Raw genomic sequence first — 23439 nt, 5'->3', positions numbered from 1 at the left:
CAAGTGTCCATCAACCGGTGAACACGGAAGCCAAACGTGGTCTGTGCACACGGTGGGTTATCACTCAGCCTTAAAAAGGAAGGGAGCGCTGACACGTGTGCGCACGGGTGAGCCCTGAAGACAGGCGGAGTCCACGGAGCCCGTCACGAGGGACACACACTAAATGAGCCCACTTACAGAACATGGCCACCTTGGGCAGATCTGCAGAGCGAGAAAGTATAGGCTAGAGGTCCCCCGGGGCTGGGGGAAGGGGCTGGCTATGGGGGTCTTTCAGGGCGACGAAAAAGTTCTGGAAATCAGCAGTGGCAATGGTTGGACGATACTGTGTGACTGATGTCAACAAACTGTAAGCTTAAAGCGGGCAAATTTTTTTACATACTTTCTTACAATACACAAAGTTAAAAAATTAACAAAACACAAGGAAAGAGAGTAAGAAAGTAAGGGAGAAAAAAAAGTCGATTAAGGTGTAGATGGGAGAAGAGGGAAAGAGAAAATGAGAAAAAAAGTAAGAAAAGTCCCAGATAGAGGACACCTGAGAAAGAAAGATAAAGAGTGAAATGAGAAGAGAAGAACGAGGGAAAATGGGAGGAGTAGCTGGAAGCGAAGGATGGAGCCCAGTGTCACTCGCCCACGGAGCAGCCTTGCCTGGACAGAGCCCCTCCGAGCCCTGGTCCCCCGCAGCATCTCAGCTGCGACTCCAGCTCCCCTGCTGCGGCCCCTAGGTCCCACCCCCGCGCGGCCCCAGCATCCCCGGAGCCCTGACTCTCCGCCAAGGTACACTTGGTCTCCAGGCTTCCTTCCCCGGAGACTGCCCGCAAATGGCCTTGCAGTGGTGAATGCCCTTCCTTGACGCAGACCTTGAGCACTTATGCAATGTTCCATCACAGTCACACAATGTGCTCGTTGATCTCGACGGTGTGGAGGGGGGATTCGGAACACTTGGGGTTTGGGGAAAAAGTTACACCAAGAACTAGATTTGGCTTATAAATGAATGGCTTCAAATCATGTCTTAGAATTCTTCAAGCAAAGGAACTTGGGACAAAGAACCCTCTTGGGTGAACTAATCTGATCAGCTGTGATCAGAAGTAGAAGGTAACAAGTTACTGATACTGGCAACATAGGCATCTTCAAATGTTCAAAACGTAAGAAGACGAAAGGCTCTTCACCACCATTCTGGAACCAAGCACAGTTTGGAGGAGACGGTGGCTAAGGGCTGGCTTCGTGTCCTCCTCTCCACGAGTGCTCATGGTGGGGGCATTTCTGTGCTGCTCAAAACAAAACGGCCAAACCAGGTCTATGTCCCTTCACACCCCCACTGGCAGAACTGGGAGGGATGCATCTTTAGTACTCCCCGAGAGCCAGTGACAGCACGGGTTCCAGTCACTGTTACGAGTTGTTCAAGGAAATGGTCCCAAACCACCAACCACGAGATGCATCCTTCTCTCCCTCCTTCTCGTGCCCCCGCTTTAAGAGCCTGATCTCCCAACACTGCGAGGAACCGATGTTTGTGGGGGTGGGGGGCAGAATTCAAGAAAGCAGTTGGTCTTACATTGTTTACACCAACGGATTGGCCCGTTTACGGTAAATTTCATGTTCATTACAAGAGATATTCTGCATCCACGGAGTAAACCATGCAAGTTTAATGACTCTTTCTCTTTAAATGCGAACATTAGGCTCACCTGTTCAGGTAAAATTACCAGGCTGAAGGAAGATCATTATACTATATGCTGCACCTTTCTAAAATTACAGCCTTTAAAACCTGCATTATTTGCTAACTGTGGGTTTGATATTTTCCAGTTGTTGTACAAATACATTTTGTCAACCTGTTGAAATGTAGCCATGGGTATGATGCCAAAAGTCTTTAATGGCTTGAATAGTAACTTATCAAAATCAAGGAATATCCTTTTGACAGCTTATTATAAAGTCCTTTATTTTATATGAATTTATGCCTTAGGAAACGTCCTAGATAAGCCAAGGTTTGGAGTGAGGATATGAATAAGAGGTACAGGTCCCCATGGGGGTTGAAAGACTGCAAACAGAGCTGAATCGCCCACACCGTGCAAGGGTCAACAATTCTGGGTGTCAATGATTTGATTTTCTGTTTTGTGGTTTTCCCTTTTCAAGAATCATTACTAAATCTACACTGAGAGAAAATATTTTATTTTCACAAAACTGAGAAAGGAAAAAACCCTGTGTGTGCACGCACAGAACATGGAGTTAGGGATTCTGGTAAGTTCTCCTAGGGCTGTTTAGTAACCTTGCCTACAGAGACTCATGGCTTCTGCAGAGAGCCACTGAAGAGGAAAATTATTCCCACCTGCAGAAAGCAAGCAAGCTCTAAATGAAAACCAAGTAAAAGAACAAAGATACCTATTTACTCAATTAAGAAGAGTCAAGTCAGGTTACTGAGGTACCCTGTGGCGAAATGGCACAGTTCCCATTTCCCGTGTCAGTCACCTTAATGGCTGGAGGTGGACTCAAGACAGATTTCTAGAAACATCTAACGAACCCCTGCTTTGGCATATCCAGCTCCTCGGTCTGGCACACAACATTGAACTCCCAGTTCAGAAAAGAACTTTGAGATTTTCCTATTTGATGATTCTGAGACCATCTACACACCAAAAACCTGAACTTTGAGGTTTTCCTATCTGATGATTCTGAGACCATCTACACACCAAAAACCTGAATCCAGAGGATAACGCAAGGAAGCAAAAACCCTGGTTCTTAACCGTGTTCTCTTAGGCATATTATCATTTGCTTAACTGTGTCAGCTTCATAATGGACAATATCAAGTGATCATTCTGGTAGGAAAAATCCCATCCTTTCAAATATCACTAGGCTTCGAGATCCATAATGGGAAGTACACAAGTGCATAAACCATGAGCTAACGGCCCTCTTGGGCATCAGGCAGCGGAGCGCGCCCACCCCGGCCGCGGTGACGCGTGCGCCACAATTACCTGCGACGAGCCAGGGAACTGCAGGACGAGCCCACCACCAAATCTCTCCAGGTAATTAATGCCTTCTGGCCAGCACGGACGCTCACTGACGGGGACCCCCTCGGAGCGTGCAGCCACACCCAGACGGGCCTGGGAACCCGCACGCGGTGGCCACGCACTACCCGCCCTCGACACTCCACATGTGTGCTTGGCGGCAAAGGACGTGGAATACCTTAAATATTATCAAACGTCGTATCATTAAACAGAAATTAGACAGAAACAGGGGAAGCCTCAGGATCGACTGGGAGTTCAGATGCTCTAAATGGCTAATACGTCCATTTTTCACCTGAAGCCCTCTCCAAATGCAGTTTTGCTATTAAGCAAAACCCAAAGAAAGGTAATCAATTCCAACTAAAAAGCACTTATCCTGGGATGATGGTGTGCAAGGCACTTCAAACCCCTGGCTGCCTGCCAAAACCCAGACAACAGCCATCAATGTTTCTGACTATCCGAGAGCACAGGGGCCATGCATAATTGACTAGAAGATGGGCTAAAACTGTGCCCAATCAGTGTGTGATCAAAAACGCGTGGAATATTCAGCACCACTTGATTACACGGAGGCTTGTCCTTTCTCTCTCCTCATGAAATCTCTTCAAGGTCCAGAGTACTGTAATAAGATCATTACTGTCGAGCGCTACGAATCGCAGGCAATGAGTCTTGGGATAGGAAGTCATACTTCACAAGCTCCCCTGGTCTCTCTCTCTTTTTTTTTTTTTTTGTATTTTACTGCATGCAGAGGCAGCAAGGCGACGAGGTGGCAGATAATGATCACATCACTGTGTGGCAACTAGAAAGGCACTTTTAAAGAAAAAGCAGAGAGAAATCAGCTTAAGAGAAACTAAAACATTTTCCCTTTTGCTTTTTCCCCCTTAAAAAAATTAAATAGAATTAAACTGTGTGCAGTTCTCGCTCCTCATGAACTCTGATATAATGTCATTGAATTTAACCATTTGAGAGATTTTCATATCGCAGCAGAGCCCATTACCCCACAGACAAATGGCCAATTTTCTCCATGTCCCGAGTACAAAAGAAGCCCTTGATAAGTTGTGTGTGTGTGACTGGCAATGCCCGCCATGGGGCTCCCAGGGCCTGCTGCTTTCATCGGTGATGACACCCCGGGCTCAGGCCTGGCGCCTACCGCACGGCTCCGACGGAAAGGGATGCACTTGAAAGCGGGAGGGCATTAGTGCAGATTACTAAGCAAACAGTTTACCTCACACCCCACCTGCTCCGGACCCACTAACACACGGCAACACCACGGAGCGTGCCACGATCAGACCCCGCAAGCTCGCGAGGCAGACATTTGATTAATACTTGAATCCAGCAAGGCGGGGCTCGAGCAAATGGTGGGGGGCTTCATCCACCACTTCCGTCCGCCCTCCATCTTCAAACTGTGTCACTCCCCTCACCCCCTCCAAAAAGGGTATCATCCTCAGAACGAACATAAAAACATGGATTCGTCGTGTCTGAGTTAAACATCCCTATCTAAGTTTTAAGAAGTTTCAAGAGTGATGTCCCCTTGTCACAGACAGGAGACAGCCTGTCCTCGAGTCCGGCATGTCCCAACTGTCTGCAGGGTGGCTGATGCAGTGACTCCCAAGTCTCCCTGGAATGTACTGGAGTGTGCACGCACACACGAGAGTTTGCCAAGAAGCTGCACCACCACAGCGGTCCTGAGGTCAAAAGTGGCAAAGGGATCACTACTTCTGAGTTTTTTTTTTTAAAGATTTATTTTTTATGTTAGAAAGAGAGTGCCCTCCTCATTAAGGAGGGCACGTATTGCATGGTGCACTGGGTGTTATATGCAAATAATGAATCTTGGTTTACATAAAAAACTAAGCATATACTGTATGGTGACTAACATAACATAATAAATTATAAAAAAAAAAAAAGAAAAAGTGTGCGCACGCATGAGTGGGGGGAGGGGCGGGAAGGGGGAAGCACATCCCCTCCATTGAGTGCGGAGCCCAATGCCGGGCTGGATTCCAGGACCCTGAGATCACGACCTGAGCCGAAACCAAGAGTCAGAGGCTTAACTGACTGAGCCTCCCAGGCAGCCCACTGCTTCTGAGTTCTTAAAGGCCACGGTGGGGAGTGGCAGGCGTGGCCCCGCCTAGCGCTCCTCCTCCCGCCCAAGCCCCCCGAAGTTCTTGCCAGGTGGCCAGCATGAGTCCCAGAGGCCGGAGGCAGACCCCAAATTCACATCACCTGCAAATCTTGGGCAATTAGTTCACTGAACCTTGTCCCTCACCTGAGAGAACCGACACAACAGTGCCACCTGCCACCACCACCACCAGGTTGTCTGGAGGCTGCAGTGAGGTCACGTTTAAGCGTGGGCACCGAATCAATCCTGGTTTCCTTCCTTTACACCTCATGACATGTCCTAACAAGGGACCCAAGGCCCAGGGAAAGGTGTGGGGAGAACGGACATGGTCTGAGTGACCGAGTCCGTGGAGTATCTTCTTCCTTCAGGGCACAGGAGTGCACATCCCAGCCCAGACAGGAACAGGGAGTCACAAGGTTGTATGGCTTGAATGTTTATGTCCTCCCAAAATTCATCTGATGAAGCCTACGGTGCTGGAGATGGAAATGGTGGGAGGGGACCAGGGTTGATGTGGAGCGGGCAGTGCCTTCACGATGCACTTAGTGGCCTCACAAGAAGACGAAGAGTGAGCGCGCACATAGAGGAAAGGCCACGAGGACACCCTGGAGGGTGGCCTCTGCAAGCTGGAAATCAGGTCCTTGCCGAGAACTAGATGGGCCTTGCCTTGCTCTTGGACTCGCAGCCTCCAGAACTGGGAGAGATAGGCTTCCACCATCTAAGCTGTTAATCTGTGGCTCCATCATGGCCTCAGCTGACTAAGACACAAGGTGCATGCGAATTTTACTTGTACTTCCCATTTAGCAAGTTGTTTTTACAGACCTAGCTTTGCACTCGGTCACCATCTTTATTCCATTTTGTTTTACATCCTTAGGAATGAAGTCCCCTAGACATGTGTGTTTCACTACTGCCAGTGCTGTGATCCTCAGCTAGAATCTTCCAGGGGCCAGTACGCCCTGGGGTCCTCTGGATGGACGCGTCTGGTGCAGAACGCACCCGCATCTGAGGCCCCCGCAAGGCTGAGACACAGGAGGGTCAGACACATTGTCACATCTTTCTTCTGAACGTTACAGTTTCAATTTGCCTCCTGTACTTTTTGTGACAAACTACACGTAGCGAAGTAAAAGTATAAAAAGTACCCAAGCGACCAGAATGGCCAGGAACGCCCCCGGCGGAACCGCGCTGGCCCTGCCTGTCCTGGCTCCGGAGCCCTGGTCAAGCACCATGCAGCACAGAGGGGTCTCCGTTTTCTCACAGACGTTAAGTGGTAATCAAACATCCTGACAGCTCTGACGTTCTGCGAACGTCAAGAATAGGACCCTGAGGGATTATCTTCAGGTGACTCAGTGTCCCCAACTACACAGCATTCCAATCCCAGGGAGCCCAGAAGGAAACGTGCCGTCTCTCGGTCTGGTGACGGACCCTGGAGGCTGTGGGCAGCTCATGCCGACTGAGCCCCACTGCACAACAGCATCCCGAAGTCCAGGGAAAGCAGAGCCACTGAGGTCTGTCCCATCCCTGTCCTTTGGGACAGGCACCTTGAAAGGAGCTTGCACTCTTTGCAGTGAGCCCATCCATGCATGCAGATGGCACGAGACCCTGGGACCCCCGCGCGGCCTTCTAACGAGACTTTTCACCGTTCCCTTTCTGGAGCAGCGGAGATTTCCTTCTCTACGTAGCAGGACGCGAACGAACGGCTCGCCTCTGCAGAGCCTCCCCAGGCACCCCATGTGCCGGGGTGCCTTGGGGTCCCTGCAGAGGCTGCTCGGCGGCTGCGGCCTGTTTACGGACGATGTGTGCGCTCCACCTGACGGTGGGCATCCTGAAGGCAGGGGTCGCCTCCGTCACTTTGACAGCCAGCAGGTGACCAGTGCACTTGCAGGGAACTCAATCTAACTCTTTAGTTTGTGTGTACTTGAAAAAAAACCTATCAGAAACCCTTCTGTTGTTGTCGACGCATCATGACGGGGGTCCTCTGTTCCGGCTCTTCCTGCTGTGGTCAGCTCATCTGTGTTTATTTCTGACCCGCCGACTTCCACAAAGGAGCCGTGGGCGCCTCCAGCCCGTGTGTGTGGGGAGGACTGGACCCTGCAGGACGGCTTTTGAGTCCACCGTGCCCCCTCTATCATGTCAACGTCTAGAGTAAACCCAGAGCTACTCAAATCCAGCAAGTCTGCTCTCGCGGGAGCTGGAGTTACAACCTGAGAACTCGCTTTGGAAAAACGACCTGGTTTGTGGGGGGCAGCAAGTCCCTCTGAAAACGTGGGGTGTCCTTTGATTTCCAGCTCAAGAGCGAAGGAATCCAGCCACCCTGGCTCCCTTCTCCGAGTTCTGAATCTGAGGAGTATCTTCCAGGAAGAAGTTCAAACTCTCGGTTTTTCACAATCACTCTGATTAACTGCTCGACTCAACGATTCAGATGCACTAACTACTTTAATAATGAGGGAGTTCAGTTAGGAAGTCCTTATTGTTATAAAAGATGGCTGGTGATTATGGAGTCTTTGTGGAGTCGATTACGGAGGCTTCTCGTTCCCTCTCTTTTGACTCAGGGCAGCTGCCAAAATTAGAACAAGGAGCAGACACGAGGGGTGCTGCTGGAATGTTCTTGAAGATTAAAAGGAGGAAATTCAAGGTGATGTGTGCTGGTAATGCCTGCTCGGGTTTCATAACCACCCTCCCCAGCCACCTCCAAATAATACGAAATTAAGCGAGAAAACTGCACAGACAGGAAACAAACCGGGAAGACAATTCCTTGGCCCTGACCCCATGCTTGGCCGCATGTGCCGTCACGGGCAACACGGAGTGACTGGCGTGTTGGCTGTGGCCAAGGAGAGAGGAGGGACGAGAGCATCATGGCAATACGACACTTCCGTAACAAAAGAAACACACTGCCCCCCCCACCATGTGTGAAATCCCCAAATGACCCCGCGATGCCCCAAACTGCACGACAGTCAATACAGCCCAATGGTCACAGACTACTGGAACTTGTACTGCCCCCGGATCTTGCTTTCTTGTAACCCTAGGTGTGCGGGAACGAGACTGAACGATGCGCGCACGGACCTTTCTTTCCTCCCCGGACTGCCTTCCAAAACCTCACCTCACGAAGAAAACATCTCTCTTCTGAGGTAGGAGCTGAACTAGCTGATCAGGAACAGCAACAGCTGTTTCGTTCGGAGGAGCCAAGTGAAGGGGGAGACGGAACTCCGTTTCGCAACAAATTCAGTCACCACCACTGGGGTTTTAAGTGGTGCACGGAGGACGTCTGATGAAAATGTGATGCCTTCTGCGGCGTTTTATTAAGTGAGAGAACCGTACGTACTCAGGGTGCGGAAGACAGAGCTCGGCAGCTCGTGACCTTCCCCTAACTCTTGTAACTCAGCGCTCCTCCGTCCGGCTTCACCACGACCCACGCACGCCTTTCACACCTGGGTGGAAAAGGTAGGTCGGCCCTTGGGGCTGACCTTTGCCACTGGACTTAATGAAATTTGTAAACAGGCTCAGGCCTCGCCTCTGATTGCTTATTGAGTGCAGCTGGGATGGGCAATTCTTTTCTTTTTTTTATCCTAACGGAGAGAGGCCATTTGTGACTTTTCTTCCACAAGATATTTCAATATCCATCCAGGATCAACCATACATTCTGGGTTGTATAAAGACCCAGAATGAACAAACCAAGGGATCAGGATAAGAAGGATAAAATAAATTCCCTTCTGAGACCTTTGGAACAAAGCACTGTGAACCCAAGGGGACGGGGTGGGGGGAACAACGGGATTTCTGCATCCCTCTTATATAATAAGATTGGGTAAATCCAGACTGGCTCTGCATTTTTAAAGAAAGATCTTTGCTACACACCTTCTAGATGTTATGATCCATATAAAAGTCAGTATCTTTACATGGAATCTGAGAAATATCAAGGAAGCTACTCTGTCTGCCCCACTCCTAGATTCAAAAGCCGCTCCACATACCTCAAAGACTTGATTTTTGCCTGGTGGAAAGAGTTTGAGGCAGAGAATCAAGAGACAGTTCTGTCACCTACCAGCAACCTGACCCTGGACAAGAAAGCCACTTAACCTCTCTCTACTTCCACCTTTTCACTGGGGAAACAGGGAAATTAACACCTGATGCAAACTTGCATGAATGTTATAAAACTAACGAGACCCACCAGATTTGGGACCACAGAGAATGCAGGGCTTCTTTGTTTCATTTCTGCAATGGTAAGCTCACTACTGGACCCTGGATAAGAAGACGCCTAGATAGTATCTCGATTCAGAGACAAGCCCAAACATGGCAAGTCCTTAAAGATCTGCATTGTTCCCACTGTCCAAGGGTTTCTGGGCACCCGCCCCTCAACTTGGTTCTGGGAGCTAGTGCCCTTCCAGAGCCGAGCTCCACTCCAGCCAGTGCTATGGCCACTGCAGGGGACAAGGTGTCCTGCCTCTTACAAAGTTTTCCTTCTAATATCTGAACCAAAATCCATCTCCTTGAAGCATCTACCCATCGGTCCCAAAGAAATCCACCTTGGCCCCCCAGGACAGGTGAGTTCACATGCCCCCCAGGCCCCTGTCCTTACCTACAGCTCTTCTAGGTACTTCAAAGATTCCCTCCACGTCATGGGCTTCAGTCCCCACGCCCATGCTTCCTGTCCACATCCGAATTGACCTCCATTGGTCTATCATCATCGTACAGAGCCCAGATCTGAACATACGAGGTTTTCCTAAATGTAATTAATTCTGAGCAAACCAAATCCAATTTAAAATCAAGATCACCAATATTTTAATATCCAATGTTCTCAAGGGTCTATTAAATAGAAGTACAAGTAGAAATGGGATACGTGATTTATTTTTTTTTAAATGTAACGACCACCTGCACTTTTTTTATGGTACAGCTAGAGGATGTTGGGTTCTATGAGGCTCGCTCTTCTCCAAACTAAACTCACTGAGAAAGTGTCCTATTCCTGCCCAAAGTTAGCTTCAGAAAGCAGCCCTGGGAGCAACGAGGCAACCATCGCCTTTCTGGAGCACTCTGCTTTCAATGACATATGAAGATATTCTCACAAAGTCAGAGCTCACTGCCCTAGCTTGTACCTCACACTTCCTCCACACCACAAGGAGGGGGCTGGATTATTTTTTTTATTCTTTTTTTCCCCCTAAAGATCCATACATTTATTTTAGAGAGAGAGAGAGAGAATGCACACGTGTGCACACATGCGAGTGGATGGAGGGGCAGAGGGAGAGAGAATTCTGAAGCAGACTCCCCACTGAGCACGGAGCCCAACTCGGGGTTCGATCCCAGGACCCTGAGATCATGACCTGAGCTGAAATCAAGAGTCGGCTGCTTAACCAACTGAGCCCCCAGACGCCCCTAATTTTTGACTCTTTAAATGATACTAACAGTTCTGGATAAGCCCAGTGACTGGCTTGATCACCCAGACATCTTCTCCAGTGCTCACACATATACATACACACCTAATCAAGTTACGACGTTAGAACTCAAAATATCTATAAAGGCAAGGAATTGCTATGTTTCTACTTATAAAGATCACAGTTTCTGCTTCTATAATTTACCAGAGTCACTCCATTCATTTTAAGTCATACATATAATCAAATGACTGTTCAACCTAAGCTAGGTTATAGCATCTGCTGCCATCAGGTGTTGAGTTTAAACACCAGTCTTCAGTGCAAGAGAACAAGGACAACTACCCACGAATGCTGGTACCGCGGGAAACTGGCTGGATGGGATGCCCTTATTTCCGTCAGGTGCACCCAGAGCCCCCGCGTGGGCAGAGTGTTTCTGGCTTGTGAGCAGCACAGATACTGAGAATATTACACTTGCAGCTCGTACTTTCTGGACAAGCATGCCACCAAGGTCAGAATCATCTGGCACCAGAATCCACGCTTGGCAGAGCGTCTAGACAACTGTGTGGCGGGCTCCCGTGTGGCGGGCTTGGCTGGGGAATGGCACAGAGGTGCATTCGGGAAGCTCTGACCACCCCCCAGCTGGGCTCCGGCCAGGCCCCTGGGGGACAACAGTGAAGGCACGCACTTCTGCCCTCTCGAGAGGCTTCTGGTCTACTGCACGTGTGTCAGGGCCCGTGGCACAGACTTCCCCAGGGATGTCTCAGAGGCACCGTCAGAGGCATGGGCGACCACCTTGCTTCTGTGCATCTCTGCCTTGGGAGGCAGACCGTGTGGCTGGTGCCCCCTGGCTTGTGCTTAGGTTTAGTCAAAGAGGGGGGCAGGCAGGAGATCAGAGGCAGGGAGGGGAACGAAGTGAGGGTGGTCCCCCTGGATCCCTCCCCTTCTGGGTCACCACAGCCTAGACAGGTCCCTCTGTTGAAGGCCACAGCTCCTGACCGAGGCCTTGCCCAAACAGCTCTCTCTCTGGGTCCTGATAACTGGCCCCTCTGTTGCCCATTACACTCCTGGGGTTCTGCACCACCCCAGAGCTCTTCCCACACCTCCAAGACGGTCCCATGGTGAACTCCCCTCGATGACCTTGGGAGTGCCATGTTTCCCCCAGGACCCTGACTGAAGTAGCCAACTGTCAATGGAATTTTATTTTTCTTATACTCTGAAGAGGTTTGAATCTAGTCATTTGTTCCAATGGGTTATGTCAAAACCCATATAACTCCACTACTTTTCAAACATCTTCTAGAGAACTTTTTATATCTCCAATTCCAACTTTTCAGCATGAGGTCAGTCAACACAGAATACAGTGGAAGCAACCAGTCAGAGTGCCTTGCAGGAAAGATAAACAGAAATATTTTCTTATAATTAAAATTAAACAATATCCTCTGAAAATAAAACATATCCAACTAGCTTTAATTTCAAGAAGAGATGTTTAATTTAGACGGTTTACGCGGTTTACTTAAAGGAGGTAATAGCCGTTAAGACTATTACAAAATATTGTGTGTCACCGAATCGAAAATGACCTCAATTGTAGGATGTCTTATGACTTCAGAGATGTTAAAATGTGAAAAAAATGTGTACCTTAGAATGAAATACAGTGCGTCTCACAAAAATGTGTACCTTAGAATGAAATACAGTGCGTCTCACAAAAATGACTCATTTACTGTTTTGTATGTAAGTAACCTTTGCTAGGGAAAAATTATACATTTTCTTTTTATAGAAAATCTATTGCCTTCTTTCCCACTGGAAAGATGTCATGGCCATTGGTATTACAGACACAGTAATCTGTTAACTAGGAAGCGAGGGGCAGCTTCCCTTCTGATCACTGGTGTTGAATTTCTGGACACACGTCAACCATTACTCATCATCCATGCTTGAGGTACTGCGGTGATTTCTAATTTGGGTGTCTCTATGGTGCCTGGGAGTCTGTCTTTCTGTCTGTGTCATCACGGCAGCAGTAAGGACTTCTAATGAGAGGGTCCAAGGTGGTTTTTGAGTTGGGGATCTGTCTTAGCCTTATTATAAGCTATTGCTCAGTGCACAGGACACAATCCCAGTAACTCGGGAAACGGGCTGGGAGCTTCTCAGGTGTCCGACAAGCTCATGGACGCCTCTCGAACCTCCTTCAATTCACCGCTGGCTGACTGGGACACTGGCTCGCAGCCACAGTCCAATTAAACACGCAACCACTGATTGACTTGAAGGCTGTAACTTACAGTCTTCGCTCTGTCAGTAGGTGGGTAGCATGTAATTAGAAAGTGTAATAGAGGTGTAATGTACTCACGGGTGGACCTGTGAGTCCAGCAGGTGAGTCCGGCAGGTGAGTCTGAGCACCAAGGGGTGCTTCTGAAAAAAGTTGTCAGCTAGAAACACGACATAGCCAGTAAGATGTTTACCTGTGACACGGACAGGAGGCCTTTCCCTACAGCCAATCTCGCTCTCCCCCGGGGTACGTGTGGCACGTCACCCACCCCAGTGAGGCGCCAGGCTTCTTCCTGCTTTTAACCCAGCCTCCCGTTCGGGTGGGGCGTGGCCGCCGGTGCACGGCTGTGGCTGCGCGCTTTGCTGAAGGGGTGCTGGAGAGTCTCAGCAACGCACGGCCTCTGAGGCTGATTCCTCCCCACTGGGACGGTCAGACATGTCTAGGTGGCTGTTCTGATCCATATCGTCATTTTTCACCACTGATATAATAGAATCATCCCTATTTATCATAATGGGAGAAAATCGGTTTTTATTAGCTAAACTTGTTAGCAGGGAGCCTATGGGAGGCAACACGGTAAGAGATGTAAAGAAAGGCTCTCAGACTCTTCCCTGCGCGGCCACCGCGAGAGCCCCGGCAAGCCACCGGACACTCTGAACCTCCGAGATGCGTGAAACATGCCGCCACTCAAGTCACAGAATCACGTAAAAACAAGCTCCCTGCACATGCCATCAACTGTGTCCCTTCCTTGCTAATGCACGCACTGTGGGCTCACAGGCTCATGGCTCGATACTAGGAGGGAAGAAGCCACTTTCTCCAACACTGCAAACTGTAGTTCTGAACAACCAAGGAGAGGATTCAGAAAAAGCATGGCAGAAACAGAGAAAGAAAAAGGGCATAAGTCAGAGAATTTCTGGCGCGTGTGGAATGTGTGTGGAAGACAGACTCTTACCGTTGATGGTGTCACAACTAACAATTCATGTTAAACAACAATGCTGCCAAATTTTTATTTTCCTCTGACGTATTTCTTGAGCTTGTTTATTACAACTGCATTAATTTCACGTCTCATAATGGGGGGGTGTGTGCACCCACATCTCCACTTTGTGAAACAAAAAAATGTAAAACCACCCAAAGGAGCGACTTCAGAAAGCTCCCGTCTGGCCATTACTGAGAATAAAAACTAAGGGCTCAACAAGGCAAAGGAGCACCAAGACAGACCGTGACAAGCCGTGACAACTGGAACATCAATAGAACCCACAAGACAAAAAGAGCGGGTGGACGCTCACAGAGGAGCGTTTGTCACAATGTGTTGCTGAAAGCCAGGATCGGGGCAGCTGTCTTGTAAGAATTAAGACCAGCTGATACCAGAGAAGACTCCTAGGGTAGGAGAGGCAACCGTCTTTATTAGAATGAAACAATATGGCGCACTTCCCAGCGGGAGTGGACGCTGTGGACCCAGGGTGCGGAGGGAGGGCGAGACCCACCACCTGACCGGGTGGGTGACAGGGAAACCAGATTTACCTTCTACTAGACGACAACTGCCAGAAGGTGAGAGCGCTGAGCTGCTGGAATGATCTCGAGAATCGGTCAGCGAAGAGGCGGCTCCAAGGGCCCCCGCTGGTGCCACCTCGCACACAGGAAGTACACGCGGGGACCTGACTGCTGTGCGTGTGTGGGCCTAAGGGTGTGGGACTTCCCCAGTTTGGAGAATAAAAATCACTTTGCAGGAACGCGGACCCTGACCCTGAACTCCCGGGAAACCTTACCTTCCGCGGTGCCAGAGAGCCCGTCGGCTTTGAAGTTGCTGGTACTTTTCTTTCTTCGGTGCTTCTTTCTGTTGGCGTGAGGGGAGGGGGGCGGGTCGAGCTTGGGGCTGGTGGTGCTGGAGATACTTGGGCTGGAGCACACGGAGTCGCCCAGCCCCGTGTCTGCCATGGGACCGGAAAAGGCAAAAGAACGCAAAAGTTAACACTTACAAAGTAGACGCTGCAGAAAAACGAAAGCAATGCTCCTCCAATATCCTACCAGGCCCCACAGGGACCGTATTAAGCTGAGATCACTGGACTGGAGACCCCAGAGCATCCAGTATTAAAAGTTCACGGGGCCATTTGCTCTAATGTAACACCTGCCATTAAAAAAAACCACAAAAACCACAAAAAAAGGACTTTATTTCTGGATCATCTGTAGGCTGTGGGGAATTTAAAGTTCTCCACTTCACATGATTGGTGTTCTGGAAAAGCAAAGTGAGGAGTCCATGCTTTTTACTAGTTTACTTTTCTCTTCCCACGATTACCCTGATACATTAGGAGGGAAATCAAGATGTCTGTGAATGCACATGAAGCAGGCGTCCTGGGGGCGGCTCTGCGTCCGTGCGCGCGCCCTTCCACCCTCAACATCACATATGACCACGGCATCGGTTTACTGTCCGTGAAAAACGGCACGCCATGTCTCTCTCCATAGCAGACATGCCAATTACTGATTCACCGAAGCTATTTATAAAATTTTAAGGCCGGTGCACACATGTGCGAATTCACTGTGAGTGAAACTCAATTTAGTACGTCCATCTTTCTCTTTATCCAAGAGAACCCCAGAGTCGTGCTTAAAAGAGCAGGGAATGAACATGGACTTCAACCAGAATGAGAAAGTCCTCCCAAAACGTGAAGAGAAGCACCATCCGAATGCCCGCAGGGCCTGAAGAATTCTGTATTTCACGACTCAGCCCCTCTGTAAACTCGAACGACACCGAGCGCTCTGCAAGGCACTCCATTCGTGCAATGAGTGTTTTTTGAGCGCCTACTATGGGCCGTTTCTCTAGGTGCTAGGGATCCATCACTGAGAAAAACAGATAAAGAATCCCTCCGAGTGGCCACAGTCCAGATGCAGCAGAAGGTAGTGAAGTGTCAGAAGAGGGAGCGGGACTGCGTGGAGGCCCGGCCCCCCAGAGTGCCTACAGGGTAAGCTGGTGTCACCGGATGGCACCAGACCCCAGAGACTGGTCAACGGGTCCACGGAAACACGCGTAGCCCTTTTAAGGAGTCTCAGAGTGACAGCTGGGTGTCTCAGGGACCTTCCCTCCCGAGACCGACTAGACTTGCACCCTCCCCCGGGTCAGGCATCTGGGAAACCTCTCTGGGTAACTTTAACCCAGACACAGCAAGCAGGCCTGAGTCCCCTCTCGGCTACTTCTGTGGCTGTCCCGGGCGGGAGACAAAGGCTGGAGATGGCTGGGGATCTAAGAGGAATCTTTATTCACAAAGTCACCATTTCTTTTTGGCCCTGCCTCTCCACAGCTTGCCCTTGCTCTGGTCCCTGACCCCGGGTCTGGACCGAGCAGCCGACGTGTCTGTTTTTCCAGGATTCAACCTTCTTTTCTCAGAATTTTTTTTTTTTAACAATACTAATTCTCTAAAAGTAGCGTTTCTCATACATATTTTAAAAATACTATCCGACTGGATAGCCGATGAAAACTGCAAATATCCCAGAGAGAAGGCTGCACGTCACTGTGCGCGTGAACAGGGGCACACCATTTCTGAGGGTTCCGAGGCCGCCTGGTGTGGCTAAGGGATCTTCGGATCCGAGAGCGTTAGCTGGTCCCAAAGCACCGTTTCACAGCGTTACTCAACGCTCATACTTTAGAAGGGATTATGTTTTGTTCCCGTCAGATATTTTCTGCCCAGGTTGCAAGCCTTCATTCCCTCTCTGACCCATCCTCTCTGACTATTTGGGACCTACCCTGTGTCAGGCACGGTGACAGGTGATGGGAGAACAGCTGTCACAATGACCGTCCCCCAGCCCTACCCTTGAGGAGCCAAAGCCTCACCACGGAGGCGGACGAGGAGAATAGGCAAGGACGACCGGCCTCTGCGACGGCAGGGCTGGCCTTTTGCTCTTTCATTCTGTCCCTTGGGCATCCACTCAATTCAACGCACCATTTTCATTCCCAACCATGCGTCCTCATCCTTAGTCGCCCCACTGCTGTAATGTTCTCTCCCACACGCGCATTTCTCATCTCCGCACTAGGATGTCTGTCAGTCCTCTGGCTCTAATCGGGATGCCTGCTCCCCCGGGCAGCTGCAGAGGCCCACTACCCCGGTACGAGGCTGAGCGCGGAGTGGCCGTGCCATTACCACAGAACAACCCCAGGTCCCTCCCATCACCCAGTACCTCTTTTTTAAGGCACGCAGCAATATTTCTTTGCAAGATGCTACGAATAGACACTTGGGTTACACGGAGTCATGTCCCAGCTGCCATCCACGTGGGGTGGCTCTGCGTATGTGCCCCTATTCCCTTCCAGGACTCTTTCTGTCGGTCTGTCCTGTAACTGCATGTGGCCTCGAATGCAATGGCCAAGGCACCCTGGCGCCTCACACGACAGGGCACGCCCCGCACACTGTCGATGCTTCACGACTGCTTTGGCTATTCATCCTGAACACACACCTTGGGCACCCGAGTCACCAGAGAAGACGTTACACTGGGAGGAGTCAAAACAGAGCCTCCAACTTGCAGACGCAGCGACGCACAGCTGCTCCCGCGGGTCGTGCAGTGACCTCGCAACAAGCGCCGGACGTACCACGTTGTCCGCGCGTCCCGCTCACAGATCCTCGGACTCGCCTACGAGGAAACTGCCCAACACTCTCGTCAAGTTCTTTGCTGAAGGGCTACGTGACGGCCACACGGACAGGTGTATTTGATAATTTTTACACAATAAAGGGGAATCCACTTCGTGTTTTCTCTCCTTATTGAACTACCCTGTTTAGTCGAATCACTTTCCTTCTCTATATACACCTCAGCCTTTCTCTAACAACCTAATTCACAACCCAACCTGGGAATGACCTTAAACTCACTGCAATACTAGTCATAATTCACCTTCCTGGGGAATAAGATGATGTGTGTCTGTGTCTAGGGATCTCCCTCCATTCCAGATGCAGAAAACTGTTCCTAAAGTCATTAACAGGGACTCGGTGATTTCATTCCCAGCTTTTCTGGGTATCTTGGAATACCTGTAATTCAGAGAGAAATCTCTGACTCACTTGAACCAAGTAGATGCGTGGCATCCTTGAGCCAATGACACCCACCTTTCCCCAAGGGACCATGAACAGCCTCCCCAGCCTTCTTGTGCACGGGCACCCTTCCACACCAGCGCATCCACCCACCTGTGGCTGCCGAGTCCCACTAAGACACTGGTTCTCAGCTGGAAACCCCTGCCCAGGGGCAGCTGGTAACGTCCCCAGACATTTCTGGTTATCAGACTGAGACAGCTGGAGGTGTACAGGCATCGAGCAGGTAGAAGCCAGAGACACTGAAAAATAGCGCACGACACACAGGACAGCTCCCCAAAATCGACTGCTCTAAAACGGCAACATGGAGAGACCTGCGGGATCTGAATTGCTCCGTCCTCGTCACCTGCTCAGTCCCCTCCTGGTCTGTCTGTGCAAACTCCCTCATGAGAGCAAGCCTCTGGGAACACTCGCTTCACCTGCTATGACCTGGCTCTCCCCCCCGGGGTGGGGGGGACACACCTCCCAGGTGACAGCACTGGCGTCCCACCCCCAGGAAGCACACAGGTGGGGGCAGCTGTCCTCCCTGCCCCTGGTGCTGCTTGCAGACCACTCCCCCTCCAGGCCCACCCCCTCCTGCAAGCTTGCTCACACCCACTGACCCCTGGCGTCTGCCCCTTCTTTGCTCACTGTTTCAGCAGCAGCTCACCCCGTCCTCACTCAGGAGTGATGACATCCAGCTCCTCCTCGGTGCTCACTTCAGTGTCCTGGCCTCTCGGGCCTCTGCCTCCGCCTCACTAAGCTCCCTCCTTCCCTCCAACCCTCACGGTCCTGACCCAGGCCTGCTCCGGGGAGCCAGCTCACTTACACCAGGACCCACACTCTGACACTCTGAGGGTTAACCTGGGGACACGCTTCTCCCTCTACATATCTTGACCATTAGTCCAACTTGACTGCCAACGTCCACCCCCGACCTGCCTGGCACCTGCACTCAGGCCCTGCTGGCGGAACACAGCCTCATGCCCACCGGGCCCGGACCTCTGGCCTGCCCTTCCATCCACTACATTTCCGGAGTAAAGACGCTCCCCACTCTCCAAGAGGCTGTATCCCACACCTCCTCTGTTCTCCTCAAATGCCCCACGCGTCATTCCGTCCCCCCACAAAGACATCATTTTTCATTTTGCTGAAGACAAAAAAACCCCCCAAAAAGCAGCAATCAGAAGAGAGCATCCTCCTTCCTGTCCCTGGTCCCCACGGACCTGTGGCCTCCTCGCCCTGGGAGCTGGATTCCGACCCCTTTTTGCCCCCAGAACGACTCTGTCCCCAGCCTTTCATACCCTCTCCAGCCTGCATCAAACGTGCTGTATTATTGTACTGTCTCCCGTTTCTAACAAAACCCTCTGTGACCCCATGCCCTTGCCCAGCCACCACCTGATTTCTGATCCTCTTTAAAGCAGAGCCCTGAGCCTCTCCCCTCTTTGCTGCTTGTGTCTGGTCACGGCTGACCCCGCTCCAGTCAAGCTCGCCCCACCAGCTGCTGCCATGCCCTCGCTGTGGCCGCCAGCACTGCCACAGCCCCATCAGTGGACAAGCCCCGGTGGGACTGCGAGGGTCTTGGCAGCACCCCACACAGCTCACAGCGCCCTCCTCTGTGGGGAAGCCACAGTGAGCTTGACGCTTGTCAGATCACAGGGAAACTTGGGAGGTGTGGGTCTTAGAAGACAAATGAGAGGCCCCCAAGAGCCTTCCCCCACTCTGGCCACTGCCCACGGCTGCCTGGCATCCAGTCCCACTGCCTTGCGTGGCAGGTGGTGCTCCCCACGTGTGACGCCCCATCACCCAGGCGTTTGGCTCCCTGTGGACGAACGCCTTCCTGGCAAGTCCGTCCCTTATGGAGGCAGGGACTTGCTTCAGCCTCTTCACCAGGACACAGCCCGGAACACATCTGGGATGAAAATGGGAGTTGTGTGCATATTTGTGGCATTAAGTTTTATGAAGAGTTGCACTCCCTTCGAGAGGTGCTCACACAGGTGGATGGCACTGTTTTCCACTGTGAGAGAGAAGCACTCGGGGACGTCGCCGTAAAAGCACCAGCGTGCAAGTTTCCAGCCGCCCGGGACCTGCTTTAAGGTGAGCATCTAACTCCGTGAACGAGTCTATTTACGCTGAGAGTATTTCCCTTGAAGAAGCCTTAAATACGCCACATACGCCGCGTGAGCGCGGACCGCCCCACGAGCCAGCTCTGGCGAGGCACCTGGGATTCATCACCGCAAAAAGGTCAAAATCCCTGCCCCACGGAGCCGATTTCTGTGAGTGAAGGAACGCCAATCTAATTCCTTGCTCAATGCCTTCATGAAAGACTGTTTTTCTGGGGCCACGCTACTTGAATAGAGAAGGAAGGGAGGGGCTCATGTTAGAGTGAGCACGTCAGCTACACGATGTAACTATGTGTTCACACAAGCGCCCCCCCACATGCAGACGGCAGTAAGGTAAGGCACCGTCTGCACGCCCCCCTTCCTGCATCGAGCTGGCCATGTGGCCGGCCCTATGGACCCCCCCCTTGAGAAACAAAAATGTGACTTGGGACCACTGGTTGGGCCATCAGGACTCAGAGAATGGAAGTGTGAGCGTGACAGGGAGACAAAGTACCACGGAGTCAGGAGAAGGCTCTGGGGTGGGGTGGGGGGGAACGGAACACACGAGCCCTAACCTGGCCTCTGGAGGGAGGGATGGAGACGAGCTTTTAAGGTGACACAGGGTTGTCATAATGAAAACAGAAAAGCAGGATCAGCATTTGTAAGCCCCATAAATTCTATTTCAGACAAGGAGGAAGATGAATAAAGTAACCGATGGGCACAAAGCACGTTGGAATCCGCGAGTCACTTCCTACCCGCTGCCGGATCTGTGGTGCACGAGGCCCAGGACCCACCGAGAACTATCCTTGCCCGGGTTTAGAGGTGACGAGCTGGGGCGGTGACTTTCCAGGTCGCCCTGCAGGTGAACACGGAGCCCCGTCTCTCTGGTCTTCTCCCCGCCCGTGTCCGTGCCTCCACACGCTCTGGCCCTGGCCCTAGGAATTTACTTCCACAGGTAGCAACACCGTGGCCACCTAGAGGCTGGGTGTCTATGGTGGGGGGGCCGTGGGGGAGGGTGTGGAACGGGGACACAAGTATTTGAGAAAACCAGAGGCACCGGGCTGGGGTCCATGGGAGAGGGAGAGCTCCGGAGTTCACGGCCGGGCGAGGAGGCTGCGTGTGCTGGGACCAGGAGGCCTGGCCGTGGGAAGGGCCCGCTGCAGCGCAGGGCACCCACCGCTCAAGGGAGCCACAGCCGTGGCACAGAGAAGGTGATGGTGACAGAGGTCAAGGAGGTGGGCGGGGAGGGGGGGCCAGGAGGGCCGTGGCGGGAGACGGGACTGATCTGGAGGCTGGGGGTGGGCCGTGCGGAGAAAGCTACGTTTCGAGTAGCTGGGTCCTCAGCTGCTGTATTAATGTCCCTGGCTTCCAGATCTTGAGAACTCCCTTCTTAGAGGAGTTGTTTAAATTCCTCTGGTTTAAAATATGAGCAATCAAAACGTACTAGGCTTCCATGCTGTGCTTTTCCATTTCCGACGACTCCTCTCGCCTGACAAGGTATCCCTCAAAGTGAAGAGGCCCGGAAAGCCCAGCCTCCGACGCTGTAAATGAGCTGCAGCCGCAGCCCCCGGAACGCGATCCGCGCCTCCTGACTGAATACAAATAATGCATTTTATTTTGTATCAATTACGGGGCGCCGGGACAGCCGCCGACCGCGACAGGGCCAAGTACGGGAGGGTGGACGCCAAGAGAAGAAAGGCATGCCAAATTAAAAAAGCAAGCACCTCATTACTCCACATCCAAACCGGCTTTGACGGAGGGACTCGGAGTCCCCCGGACGCGGGCGCCGAGCGGGGATGGGCCGGTCTGCTGCCATCCCGCGCGCTCAGTGTCAGCCATTAGTTCTTCCCAATCGGGCATCAATGTTCAACGCACACCCCAAAAAATATATAATATGAGCAATAATGATAACAATCTGCAGTCTCTCCAGGCTCCGGTACGTGAAGTATGAGTCAGAGACGCGCCTCACTTTTCACTCGGAGAGCTGACAAGCATGACCAGAGGGGAATAAAATAACATTCCGTTCGCATAAATATCAAGCAGCCTGCTTGAGACGGATGGCCAGGAATGTATTCTTAGCTATCATTCCGGCAGACAGGCCCAAGGACACTCATAACTTATTTTACAATCATTTAGTTTCAGCTCAAGTGGAAAACGTGACAACTTATCTCTGCTGACAAGATGCCATATCGAACCTTACAATTAACTCTCCTCCGATTATCTGCCCAGCCGATCATTAGCTGGGCCATTTCTGACGAACTGCTGCAGGGAGCTTGCCTCGGTGATAGCCGTCACTGCCAGGTGTGTAGATAGGTTTTTGATATCCTGGCTGATATTCAAATACGTGGGGCTCTATGCATGGGGCTCTCAAGGCCCTGCTGCTCGCAAGCGCCTGGAGGTGCTCTGCCGGGGGAGGCATCCTTTGGCCCGGCGCTGGAAGGGGGCGGTGCACCCCCCCAACCATATGCCAGCAACGGCTACTGCTCTTACTGCAGCTGCTGGGCCCGCTGTCCCAGCACACATCCCCGGCCTCCCCTAAGGTCAGAGGTCAGGCCCTTCCCAGACTCTGGAGGGAGCACCTCCCACCACTCTTCCTTAGTGGGCTTTGGAGAGAGGGGACATCAAGAACTTGGTGCGGGAAGCTGCCCACATGACCAGAGGAGCCGCCAATGTCTGGTAAGTTCCGACGTGTTGAAGACAGATATGAAAACCTTCAAATGCACGTTCGTAGGAAGTATGCATCTATGTAAAACAAAGGGAGCAGGAGAAAGGAGAAGGACAGGTGTGCATACCAGCCCCCCCTATCTCCCGCTGTCACACCCGCCCTAACTTACTCATTTGGCAGTATGAGGTAGCATGTATTCCTAAAAAGCCTTTTTTTTTTTTTGGTATTAAAAGAATACAAAATGATCAAAGACAGGGCTATTTGTCGGTGCTGGGCTGGGGGCAGGGGGCATCAGTTGAGGGCTAAGACCTTCTAAAAACCCAAGATGAGGTCACGTAGGAGCCAGTGAATTAAAACACATTTCCTTCGAGACAAGGCCAACATATAAAGCTCATTTGGATCTTTAAGAAGGGCTCTGTTCTTTCTGAAGCTCAGAGACATGTGCGGGCTGGTAAATAAAGAACAGGCCACCTCTGCCATCCAAGGAAATCACAACATCCCGGCCTCTGTTAAAAGGTGAGTGTGAAGTGAAGTTCAAAACCTCGCCCCTTCTCACAGTCCTTTTGACGGGAGCTTTCAACAGGAGGAGGTTTACTTGAATCCCAATCTCTGAAGATGTTTCAGAGACTGGTATATTGTCCGGTTCCCTTTGCCGCTTGCGGCGCTCACACAGAGGTACACGGTGTCAGAAGAAGGGGCAGCAGGGACACGATGGGGGTTCGAGGAAGATGACAGGTGTTGGGGGAAGGAAGAGACACCACAGTGTTAGACTGAGTTACAAAGTGGGGAGGAAAGGAATACAATAGGAGGGGCCAGAATGGACAGAAAATGTGGGGGAGAACCATCTCCTACCTGGGCCGCGTTCAGTCGCACCAAGATGTCTCTGTAAATAAAGCTGAAGTACTGGAATTGAGCTTCTTTACGTGAAGCCCTTACCTAC

At 51.3% G+C, this 23439-nt stretch overlaps 1 protein-coding gene across 8 annotated transcripts in view; it reads right to left on the bottom strand.

Annotated features, from left to right (window-relative positions):
- AGAP1 (ArfGAP with GTPase domain, ankyrin repeat and PH domain 1) overlaps positions 1-23439 on the bottom strand; it is a 523916-nt gene that overhangs the window by 113429 nt on the left and 387048 nt on the right. For 6 of the 8 annotated variants that reach the window (XM_026491633.4, XM_026491634.4, XM_057305806.1 and 3 more), the window contains one exon: positions 14469-14630. The exons of the other annotated variants lie outside the window; for them this stretch is intronic. In XM_026491633.4, coding sequence (XP_026347418.1) covers positions 14469-14630 — 162 coding nt within the window. The remainder of the gene's footprint in view (positions 1-14468; positions 14631-23439) is intronic. 8 annotated transcript variants of the gene reach the window in all.

The sequence above is a fragment of the Ursus arctos genome, unplaced genomic scaffold (genome assembly GCF_023065955.2).
Source record: "Ursus arctos isolate Adak ecotype North America unplaced genomic scaffold, UrsArc2.0 scaffold_1, whole genome shotgun sequence".
NCBI lineage: Eukaryota > Metazoa > Chordata > Mammalia > Carnivora > Ursidae > Ursus > Ursus arctos.
This window is presented reverse-complemented; position numbering and strand designations above follow the sequence as displayed.